The following is an 11,465-nucleotide window of genomic DNA, read 5'->3' as shown; positions in this document are numbered from 1 at the left end:
AAGGCCAGAGGCCGTCCCCCTTCTGTTGGGTCCCGGCTCCCCACCTCAGCCCACTGCCTCCTGTGTCTCCCACCCTCTGGCCGCTGAAGCTGCTGGTCCTGGGCCCTCCTCCCCATCTCTGCCTGCCAGGTTGGCCTTGGGCCTCCCACAGCCCTCTCTCCTGGCCTCCCGGCCAGGCCACCTCACTGCCCACACGGCCACGGCGGCCTTCTCCAGGCGGGCGGTGGTGTGTTCTCACTTGTGAAGCGTCCCTGTCAGAAGCACTTAGTGTACAAATTAGCCGCGGCCTCCCGCCTCCCTCTGCACGGCTGTGGGCGCCGGGCTGACAGGGCCGAGGCTCCGGGCGCTCTCCCGCCTGCCCCGGGCGCCCACACAGCCCGCGTGCACCCTTGGCCGCCCGCCCACGACTGAGCAGGAGGGCTGTTTCTTGCCAACCAGCCAGGGGTCCTCCCGGGGCCCCCGACCCTGACCTGGCCAGGGAGAGGGGTGGAGGGACCGCAACAGGGCAGGGCATTCAGCAAGATCCCGGGGGTCCCAAGCTCAAGGCCCAGCACTTGGACCTACCCCAGAGTTGCAGGTCCAGTGTTGAGAGCCTTGGGGGGGACCTAGAGCCGGCACAGAGGCTCGGCAGCCCCCACCTGCCCCTCCTGTTGGCTGGCCTGCCACTCAGGCAGGGAAAATCATGTGTGACAGGCCCAGGAAGGCCGGGCCCGGGGGGCCGCGGAGCGACGCACATAGCTCCTCTTCCAACATATGGCTGCTGTCGGCCCCAGGCGCTGCTCAGCCGACGCCGGCTTGGGAGCGGGTGGGGGCTCCGGAGGCCCGAACCTCTCATCCCACCCGTCTGGCCACACTGCTCCCTCAGAGATCGGAAAGGCCCCTGCCTTAGCTCACATGCCTCCCGTGACAGGGAGATCACTCCTGCTGGACCTCTTCCCTGTGCCTCCAGGGAGTGTCCAGGAGCCCCCCTCCCCCTTCCCGGCAGCCCGAGGCACACAGCCACCCCATGCCCTACCCCCAGGGGACCAAGGATCTAACATGTCTGGGGACTGATCTGGGGGTGGGGGGTGTGTGGGGGGGTTTCCAGGAGAGGTAGCCCGCAGCTAGGGGCACAGGCAGGCTGGGGCTGCCGCCGGACCGTCCTCCACAGGCCCGGGGGAGCTGGAGCCAGAGGGCCTCTCCTGGGGACCCTGGGGCCAGAAGTTTCCTGGCTGGGCCAACTCCCTCAGGGTGGGCCCGCTCTGCTCCCCAATTCCTGGTCCCGTTTCCGTGGCTCCCTCATGGACTCTCCAAGAATTCCCCAGGCCTGGCACATGTCCCCTGTGGGCCACACTCTGCCCAGCCCTTGTTAAGCCTGCACTGCGGACCCCCGGACCCGCTCACAGCCCTGCCCACGTCGCATCCCTGGCTCTGCTGCTCCCCTCACAACCCCACCGTGAGCCTCCTGTGGCTCCCTAGTGCTTTTCGGGTCAGCAGCCACAGGCTAGCATCCGGGGCCCTCAGGTGTGACGCTGCCCCTTTTGGCCAAGCCCTGGGCCCACCCCTTTTAGCCAGGAGTCCCCGAGTTTCACCTCCAACGGGTGAGAAGGAAGAAGTACCAAGGATGATCCATGTTCTGGGATCAAGGGGCTCCTGCATGGTGCCACCCCTCTCAGGGACTCTGAACCCCTGCCTGGGGGCTCCAGCTCCTAGATCTGTGTTCCCAGCACAGGCTGGCCCGGCCCCTATACCTGTCCTGGGGAGGGCTGTGTGCCGACACTGAGAGAGTCAGACAGGCCCGCCGTGGGCACTGCTCCACTGCCCCCTGCCTGGCCCGGCCCCGCTGTCCGTCCTGACTGCTCGCCCCCCGCATGGAGGTACCAGCATTAATAGAGGTGACAGGCGGACAGCCGTGGGCCAGCCAGGCAGAGGAGGTTAATGGCCAAGATGAGGCTCTGGCAGGGATCAGATGGAGGGGTTGTGGGTCCCCACTGCACCCTATGCCAGCCCCAGCTGAGGACAAGGCTGCTCCCCAGGCCCCCACTGGTGCCAGAAGCACCCAGAGACCAAGCCTCCTGTCACCCGCTCTGCAAATGAAGGGAACACGACAGGTGTCTCAGAGCTCAGGGCCACATGGATGACCAAGCCCCAAAGCCACAGGGGTCCCTGTCACTGCCTCAGGGGGCAGGAGCTATCTCTGCAGGCCCAAGCTCTTCCCAGCACGCGTGGGGCGGGTCCCAGTGGGAGGTTTATGACCCACCCTCACTCCCCACTCCTGAGTGGAAAGTGTGACAAGCCACGGGCACGAGGTGTGCCGGCGACAAGGGAGCAGACGTGCCCCAGTGAGAACACCTTGGGCAGAGGGCACGGGGGTGCGAGGGGCTGGCATCAACATCCCTGCCTTGCCTGGCCGCAGGTGCTAGGGAAGGTCATATGTGCACCCGATGGGCCGGCTTGACTCACACTCCCACGCAGAGGTATTGGGTTGCAGCCACAGCTGGTCTCTAGGGACCACCCCTCCGCAGACCCCTCCTGGAAGCTCAGAAGTGCACAGGAATCATGCCCCTTAGGGCTGGGTTCCTCTGGAGGTGCCCCCACCCCTCCTCTTACTTCACCTTCTGGAGAAGCCCGTCCATAGCAGTGGCCTCCACGGCTGGTCCCCAGGCATATCTTCCTGGGCCTCCTTGGTCACCTGGGTGTCACTGGCTGCCCTCTCTGCATGCCGGGACGAGGGCTTCCTGATCCACGTCCTTCCTTCCCCAACCAGCCCATCCCCTGTGCTGGAGGCTGTAGCCTCTCCCAGACCCTCAGAGGGGTCAGCCAGTGAGGTGTGGGGAAGCACAGAACTGTCCCGGGAACAAGTGGCCAAGGCCTGGGACACCCCCCCCCCCCCCCCGCCCCACCACGCTGTCTCTGGGCGATCTGTGCCCCTGGCTCCCTTGGGGCCGTGCCTGTGCCTGTGATGAGGGGCCCAGGCCTGGCTGAGCACATCCAGGGGTCTGAGCACAGAAGGAACAGGCCTCCTGGCCTCCTCTCTCCACAGGGCTGCTGGCGTGACGGCCGCTCAAGCTGTCTCCCGGCCTAGGGCTGCCTGCACGGTCAGCTGGTCAGCTGGGCCAGGCCAGGCAGGCAGAGAGGAGAAGGCTGGCGTGCCGTGCCGCCCAGCCCCCAGCCCTGCCCCTTGGACTCGGTGGGAAGTGGGTCCCCTCAGGTGGTGTCAGGGAAGGTGACACTAGGGCAGAAGGGAGACAGACCGCAGGACCCTATTTCCTACAGATGCCTGTCGTAGTTAGCAGAGCCCCAGGAGACCCGCGCCACCCTCCTGCATAGACGGGGAAACTGAGGTCAGGCTCCCGGGGTTCCAACTCTGGATCCAGTGCTCTCCTCTGTCTGCCCCACTTGAGGGATAACACTCAGAGGCCCCTAGAGGACACTCCTTCCTTCCCCAAGGTGCTCCTGCCCCCCCAATTTAGCAGGGGGTACCCCAGGAAACCTATGCCTGCTTCTGTGCCCCCACGGTGCTGGCCTGGAGCCTCACTCCCGTTCTGGCTGCAGACCCCATCCTGAACGTGAAACGACAGGGTCACATGTGTCCCCCAAACACAGGTGAGACTCCCTGAGAGAGACACAGTCCGGCCCTGCCCCAGCGAGTCTGCGTTCGCATCTGGAATGGGACCCGCCAGTCAGGTGAATTTCTACGAGGATTTGGCTGAGAAGTGGGACCCCTGACCGTTACGTTTTGGCAGCTTGGGGAGCAACGTGGCCTTTGGCATACTTTGGGAGCTGGGAGGGAAACAGGTCTGGCCGTGAGGACATTGGGGGCAGGGGTCTTAGGGCGGCTCCTGGATACCCAAGTCTTTCCCCCGCCCCCACTCTCACCCCAGGTCCTCCCGGGAGGGATGGCCAGCGAGGACCAGTCCTGCAAACGCAGAGGCAGGCCTGGGCACCCGTCAGGGTCGTGAGGAGTGATGTTTACAGAAAAGGGGAAGCAAGCCCATGGTGACCGTCCCTTCCCGAGCCCGTAGCCATCAGGGGGCAGGGCAGGGGTTTACAGGGTGCAGACCCGTTCAGCCTCCTGCTCAGAGGAGAGGACACATCTCTGGAGTCAAGTCTTGGCCAGGGACAGCTGGCGGGGAAGGGAGGGTTGCCGCACTGTCTGCTGCCGGCTCCGGGCTCCAGCGCTCTCAGGGCTCAGCTCCCTCTCGGGGCTGGTCTGGGCTCCCATCCCATCCCTGGCCGGGCTGCAGCCCTCCCCAGGCTGGCTCCTGGCTCCCCCTGTCCCGGGGCTCAGCCTCCAGGCTTTGGCTCAGGAGGGCGGCTGTCAGGGGCCAGAGCCCTGCCCTGACGGATGAGTGCTGACGGCGCCTCTCCCCGCGCCCTCGGCCGCTGACACCCCGTCACGCCGCTGCGGGGACCCTGGGAGACCTGGCCGCCTCTGCGCACCCCCGCAGCAGCCCGCAGGCGACGGGGGGCGGGGACGGTGCCAGGAGCCCCTCATTCGGCCGCACACCTGCGCCCGCACCGCCGGCTCCTCCACGCCGCTCCCCGTCCCTGCCGGTGTCACCGGCCACCGCTCGACCCAGGAGTGGCCGGCGCCGCGGAGCGAGGTGGGTGCGGCCAGCGGGAGACGCGGGCGGGGGCACCTGGGGCGGCCCCGGGGACGCCGCTCCCCGCGCTGGCGCGTCCCCTCCCGCGTGAGCCCCGGTCGGAGGTCGCGGCGCCCCCCGAGCCCGGCGCCGTAGCGCACGCGCGCCAGTCCCGCCGCCAACTTCGGAGGGTGCGAGTCGGCGTCGGGGGGCCGCGCGCGGTCGGCGGCGGAGGCTTCGGGGGGCTCGCTGCCGAGTGAGTGACTGCGGACGGCGCGGGGGCCTCAGTTTCCCCTGCGGGAGTCGGTGTGACTGCCCAGAGGGCCTGAGCCGGGGGCGCGGGCGGGGCTGGGGCCGGAAGTTTCCGCCGCGTCCTCGGGGGACGCAGCCTTCGCGGGGCGCGCAGGTAAGGCGGGCGCGGGCGGCGGCGAGTCCCGCGAAGTTTGGGGGCCGCGCGGGGCCGGTTGGGCGCCAAGGGCGCGGGGGCGCGGGACGCCGGGAGTGTCCGGGCGCGGGGTTGGGGGGGGGGTGGAGGAGGCGGCCCCAGTCCCCATGTCCCTCATTTCCGCGCGGCGGACCCCTGGGCGCAGCAGCCCCATCCCTGCAGGAGGGCGCCCTCCCTCCGGGGAGGGCAAGGGGGAGGGAGGTGGGGTGTCGACCTCAGCCAGGGAGGGGGCTGGCCACCGCCTCCCTACCAAGCCCTGTGGGGTGCTCCCCAAGTCTCGGGTGGGGATGGGTGGACTGTATTCCCCCCAGTGGCCGGTGGTGGCTCCCGGCGCTGGGTGCCCCCTCTCCCAGCCCGGGGTGGGGCCTCCCACTACTGCCCTGCCACCAATTGTCTCCAGCACAGGGAAGGGTTAGCCGGCTCAGGGGTCCGGGCCAGCACACTGGGGGTGTGGGCCACCGAGGAGCCCAGAGCACACACCCAGTCACGGGTTGGGACACGTGTGCAAATGAATGTGCTTTTGGGTGTGTGCGGGTGCATGCTACTGTCCGGGGGTGTCCTCTGCTCGTGCACAAGTATGCGGGGGGGTGGGGTGCGGCCAGGGCCCCCTCCGGGGTCCCCGTGGGGTCAATAGCTGCCGAGACAGATCCTGGACAAGCCCCCCACCCCCAGGGGACGGATCTGGAGAGGGAGCACGGGCGGAGCCGCACCTCCGGAGTCCAGGGGCCTGGCGGGGAGGTGGGATGGGTGTCGGCACCAGGCGGCACAGCTGTGTGGCTCCCAGGGCTGGGTGATCGATGGCCCCAGCGCAGCCGCCTCTGTCTCCCAAGCACATGTGCCCATTTGTCATCTGTGTCTCGGGGAGGGTTCGGAGGACAGGGATGGGCCCACCTCTGCACCCACCACCAAGTCCACGAGGGTCTGCTGCTCCTCGGGGAGCCCAGCTCCCTCCTCCCACCCTCTCACTTCTCTCAGAGCCCCTCCCCTCCAAGATGTGGACGTGCAGACCACCCAGGCTCAGTCCGCCTGCCTCACCCTCCACACCCTGCTGGTTGCCATGCTGACCCCCCTCTGAAGGGCTCCTTCGGGTGGGCTGCCCTCTCCACCCCTCTGGCTGTCCCCACACCGGGGGGTGCCCACCCTCTGTTTGGGGGCAGCGGACGTGACTGCCTGCTGTGTGCAGAGCCTGAAGGCTGGTGAGGAGGATGGCCTGTTCCCAGTGGCTGCCCGGCTGCCCCAGCCCTGCCCCGCTCAACCCACCGGCCGTCCCTGAACCCTGGGGGAAAGGGCGAGTGTATGTGTGTCCACACCTGTCAGAGTGTCTGTGACCGTGGGTGTCCTCAGATGTGTGTGCATGTGTGTGTGTGTCTGTGTGTGCACAATCGCCTGAGTGTGTCCAAGAGTCTACTCACACCCCAGCTCTGCTGTGAGTGCTTTCATGTGCACAGCCACTGTGCCCACTCTGAGTGGTGTGTGAGCTCCACAGTGTGTGTGTGTGTGTGTGTGTGTGTGTGGCAGTGGGCGAGCTCCCAGGCCCCCTGCATTCTGGCGGCCGACTGACTCTGTTCCCAGTCGGCCCAGCCGTGCAGAGGCTGTGCCTCCGGGCGCCGGGTAAGGGCTCGTCTGGAGCCTGGTAACGCTTGTGTGCACACACCCGAAGCCGGTGTGCACACACTCACCGTGTGCCCCACGCAGGCGCGCACTGGGGCGGTGGATGGCCCAGGTGGCGGCCCAGATGGAGTGTGGAGCGGCTTCCGAGCGAGTGTGTGGGGCGTGGGGAGAGGAGGGTCTTGGCTGAGCTTGGCCGCTGCAGGCTCGGCCGCTGACCTGCCTGAAGCCACCCAGATGGAGCCAGGCTGAGCAGGTGGCTGGGCCGGGGGGGCCATGCTGTGACGTCCACGCCCCCCAGCCTGGCCTGGCCCCACGTGAGGCCGACCCCCTCAGAGACCCGCGTTGCGCACCCAGCACCCTGCTGGAGCGGGAACACGCGTACGTGCGCTCAGTGGTAGCGAGACTCTCAGAGCCTTCTGCCGGGGTCTCTCACCCAGGCAGCTTTCGTCTCCGGCTTCCCAGCGCGGAAGAGGCCTCCGGAGGGGAGCGAGGAGGGCTGGTGTCCCAGGAACGGGCCTCCTCATGCCTGGCTTCTGGTCACTCACCAGATGCCCAGCGGGTAGACGGGTAGACGGAGACCCAGGCGGGGGCGGACAGAATCATCCCCGAAACGGGCCTGCTGGAGGCTTATGGGCGTGGCGGGGGGTGGCGTGGAGACGAGAGCTGGGCCCACGGATGAGACACAGGATGCTTAGTTAACCTCAAATGTCCCATAAACAGCAGGGGTTCTTAGCATACGTTCTAAATATCGGCTAGAACCTACTTCTGCTACAAAAGCGTTTGCCGTTTACCCGGATTTAACTGGTGTCTTGCGTTTTTATCTGCCGCATCTGGTGCCCCTAGACGTGTGCGTGAAGCAGAACGGGAGGATGAGGGGGGCGGGCCAGGGAGGCAGGGCTGCGGGGCACAGGTGGGCAGAGGGGGGTGCGGAGCCGTCAGGGGCGGGCGCTGACCACGGCCCCCCTCCCCCGTGCACAGGTGGCCATGGGCCCGGGCCCCGCCCACTAGCAGGCCGCCGTCATGTCCCGAGAGGCAGGCTCGTGCCGCCTGGGCCCCGGGGCGCGGGCGCGGGCCCGCAAGCCCAAGAAGCCGCACTACATCCCGCGGCCCTGGGGCAAGCCCTACAACTACAAGTGCTTCCAGTGCCCCTTCACCTGCCTGGAGAAGTCGCACCTCTACAACCACATGAAGTACAGCCTCTGCAAGGACTCGCTCTCGCTGCTGCTCGACTCCCCGGAATGGGCGTGCCGTCGCCCCCTGGCCGCGCCCGGGCCCCGCGCGCCCACCCCCGACCGCCCCTCGGGCCCCACAGACGCCGGCGGCCAGCCCCGAGGAGGAGGAGGAGGGGGAGGGGGAGGGGGAGGAGGGGGAGGGGGAGGAGGAGGAGGAGGAGTGCGGCCCCCTGACACTCCCCCTGCGCCCGACCTGGCCTCCCCAGTCCTCTCCCTGCGCCGCCACGTCGGGGGCCCTAAGCTGGGGGCGGAGGGGTCCCCTGCGGCCCGGGATGCTCCGAAGGGTGTGGGCCTCGGCGGGCTCCTGGCTGAGTCCTGGAAGCCGGGGCCGGGCGGGGCTCCCGGGGGCCTGGCCGTGGTGGACGCGGCTGCAGCGGGCCCTGAGAGCGGGGTCCCCTGCTACCCCCCACCCGCCCCCAGTGAGTTCCCCGAGGCCCAGAGCCTCCACGTGTCCCTGCTGGGTGTCAACTGCCCTCTCGGGCCGGGTCTCTTCTCCTACCTGGGACCCTCCTTGGCCGCTGCGGCCCACATGCCCTTTCTGGCCTCGGCCAGCCCCCTGCTGCCGCCGGCTTCCACCTTCCCTTCCCCGCAAGCCCCCGAGCGCCCTGCCCTGGTCCCCCGCCTATACTACCCCCTGCTCCTGGAGCATACCCTGGGGCTGCCAGCAGGCAAGGCTGCCCCTGCCAAGCCCCCAGCAGCCCCAAAGGGGCCCCCTGGGGCTCTGGCCCCGGGGCTGCTGAAAGTGCCGGTGCCTGGGCTGGGCAGGCCCTGGCCCCGAGGAGGAGCCCCTAGGGACTCAGGGCCGGAGGGGGAGCTGGAGCCGGCTGCCCAGAGTGACCCCAAGAGGAGGCTGCCCCTGGGAAGCAGTCTGGAGCCCCTGAGGGCCCCCTGTAGCGTGGTGAAGTTTGGTTCCCAGAGCAGGTAGGTGTCAGGGGCCCCTGGCCATGGGGGTTGGGAGCGGTGGGAGGCGAGCCGGCCAGGATGGCTGGGCCCCCTTCTGAGCTTAGTTGCCAGGAACGTGGGCTTCAGGCGACAGAGGGGAAACCAAGGCCACAGAGCCAGCCTCTCTATCCTTCAGGGGTCTCAAGGCCCTCAGCCAGGCTGAAAGCGGTTGGTGGGGGGGGGACGACCCAGGGGGAGTGTGGGGCAGGGACTGGGCACACTGAGGGGCACAGTGCAGCCTCTTGACCGGCTTCTACCCCCTAGCTTGCAGACTGGCCCCTCCGCGATGCTCTGGCCTGAGGACAAGGAGCCCAGCAACCCTGAGCCCCCAGGCCCCATGGCCCTCCTGCCCCAGCAGCCCCTGGACCTAGTGCCAGGTGGCCCCGGGCACGTGGGTGAGGACCTCACCCGGGCCCTGGGTGACTATGCCAGGGTGGAGCAGCGTCTGGGGCAGTTGGCGCCTGCTGGGGGCCTGGCCCCTCGGCCTCTGCGGGAGCAGCTGGGCAAGATTCGCCAGGAGCTGCTCACCATCCACCAGGCCCTGGAGCGGGCTGTTCGGCCGCCGGACGCACCCCTCGACCTCTCTGTGAAACGGGTGCCCACCAAGGGGCTCAAGGGGCCTGTGGGGCCCTGGGGGCAGCGGGAGCTGGGCCCCACGCTCACCCAGGGGGCCCCCGAGCCACCCAGCATGCTGGGCCCTGCACCAGCTGAGCCTTTCTCTGGCCACACCACCAAGTGCGAGGCTGACTCCAGTGTCCCACCCCCGGGCCTCCCCCTTCAGGCCCCGGAGGACCCTGTCATTCCTGGTAGCAGTTGGGGTGCCCGAGGTGGGCCTGTGGGCTCCTGGCCCCCTGAGGCTGTCCCTATCATTCAGAGCCCCCCTGGTGCTGAGGTCTGACCACAGCTTCTGTGTTAGCTCTGCTCTTAACAGACAGGCACTCCTCTCCAACCCCGTGTCCGCTGCCTGGCCCCCCACCTGCCCCAGCCCCAGAGGCGTGGCCTAGAGCCTGTCCAGCATGCCTGTGGACTGACCTGCCATGGCTGTCGCCTGTCTATGAGGCCACGAGGGACAGTGGAGGGTCATAGCTACGTACTGATCACAATCATGGACGTTAAAATAGAAACTATCTTCACACACCCTGTCTGGGCCTCCTTCTTCCCCTGCCTCACCAGCATCACCACTGGGACACTCTCTGACATGGAAATGTCCCCGGCCTCAGCTTCTGAGGTGGCCAGTGTCCTGGGCTATCTTGCTGGGTATTTACCTTCAGGCGCTGACCTGCTTCCTGTAGGCTGGGCCCTCCCTGGGAGAGCCAGAGTCTGGAAACCGAATGGGGCGGGGGGAGCTTTCCATCCAAGGCGGGTAAAGCAGGCAGAGGTGGGGAGGCCCGTGTGCATGGTCTTGGGGCCAGTCAGGCCTGTGTTTCAGCACGTTGGTGGTGGACAGGGACCCCTGGGCCTGCCTCCTGCCCTCGTGTCTGGCAGGGCAGCCCTAATGTCAGATCCATGCTGGAGGCGGCCCCCTCTGTGGTTATACGGTGCACCCACATTCTGTGGCCCAGGGCTGCTTGCCCAGCGTGGCCTTTGCTGGCCCCCCGCCAGCCCCTGCAGCCACGATAGGCATCGGTGGCCTTCACAGTTCACTGCTTCCCTCCCTGCACGGCCACACTTGGCCTTTCCCACAGGCAGGGGCAGGGGGAAGACAGGGAGGGGTGCCCGGGGGGACCCTTGGGCCCCGCTAATCACTTCTCTCCTGGGAGCTGGCCATACCTCCGTGCCCACCCAGGAGTGGCCCCAGGGAGGACGGGTCCTGCCTGTGCCTGGTTCCCCAAGCTGGGCCAGCCGGGCTGGGGCCAGTCGGAGCAGGACCTATGGCTGCCCCATTAATTGTGCCGGGCAGCAGATAGCATCGGCCGCCCACCCCACCTCGGGGCATTAAGAGGCCAAGTCCAGAGCTGGGGTGTGAGTCAGCCAGGTGGGAAGTGCGGCAAGCCACAGACAGGGGCTGACCCCCCACCTTCCAGGGGCTTCCTGGACGGGCTGCAGGGTCTGTGGGCTGAGTTGGGAGTCGTCCGGAGACCTGCCCCTCCTTGGCCCCCTGTTGGCACCCCCGTGTGCCTACTGCACCCAGATTTCTCATCACCCCCCAGGCAGACCTGAACTTAGGAGCATCAGCCCAGTTTCACAGGCGTAGAAGCAGGATCCGAGAGACAGGACCCAACCCTGCCGGTTTTGGGGGGGCAGGATGAACACCCTGGAGGTTCCCCACCCCAGACTCTGGTGAGGGACGCATTCAGCATGGGACCAGTGCAGCCCTTTCCCCGAAGTCCCAACCCTGCGGTCGTACCCGGGGTACAGCGCTCTAGGCTGCCTCACACGCATGTCCGCTCAGTGCCCTCTGAGCAGCAAACCCACGAATTACATTACAGCGGGTTTGGGAGGGCTGTGCGGGCCTCCCTGAAGGGGTGGGGGGGGTGGCTGGGCTGACCGCGAGTGGCATCCAGACCAGGTGGGGGCAGTGGGAAGAATGTCCCAGAAGCCGGTACAAAGTCCCCGAGGCAGGAATGCGGCAGCACTGGGGCGCCTCTAGGGGTTTAGCAGCTGAGTGGCGGCTCCACAGAGCTTTCTTGGGCCACTGCTCAAACATGTTCTTGGCCAGAGTCCCACCTG

General features: G+C 67.7%; 1 protein-coding gene across 2 annotated transcripts; it reads left to right on the top strand.

Annotated features, from left to right (window-relative positions):
• The first annotated feature begins 2,849 nt into the window (after window positions 1-2,849).
• Window positions 2,850-9,932, top strand: PRR35 (proline rich 35). 2 transcript variants are annotated; one of them, XM_086691747.1, is made up of 3 exons: window positions 2,850-4,586; window positions 7,600-8,774; window positions 9,060-9,932. In XM_086691747.1, the coding sequence occupies exons 2-3, from the start codon at window positions 7,642-7,644 to the stop codon at window positions 9,691-9,693; spliced, it is 1,767 nt and encodes a 588-aa protein (XP_086547873.1). In that variant the 5' UTR covers window positions 2,850-4,586; window positions 7,600-7,641; the 3' UTR covers window positions 9,694-9,932. The 2 variants fall into 2 exon arrangements, with proteins under 2 accessions (XP_086547873.1, XP_025779033.2); XM_025923248.2 differs by lacking the exon at window positions 2,850-4,586 and having other exon boundaries at window positions 6,543-8,774.
• Window positions 9,933-11,465: the final 1,533 nt, after the last annotated feature.

This window comes from Puma concolor, chromosome E3 (genome assembly GCF_028749965.1).
Source record: "Puma concolor isolate L17-30 chromosome E3, mPumCon1.1.hap2, whole genome shotgun sequence".
NCBI classification, from domain to species: Eukaryota; Metazoa; Chordata; class Mammalia; order Carnivora; family Felidae; genus Puma; species Puma concolor.
This window is presented reverse-complemented; position numbering and strand designations above follow the sequence as displayed.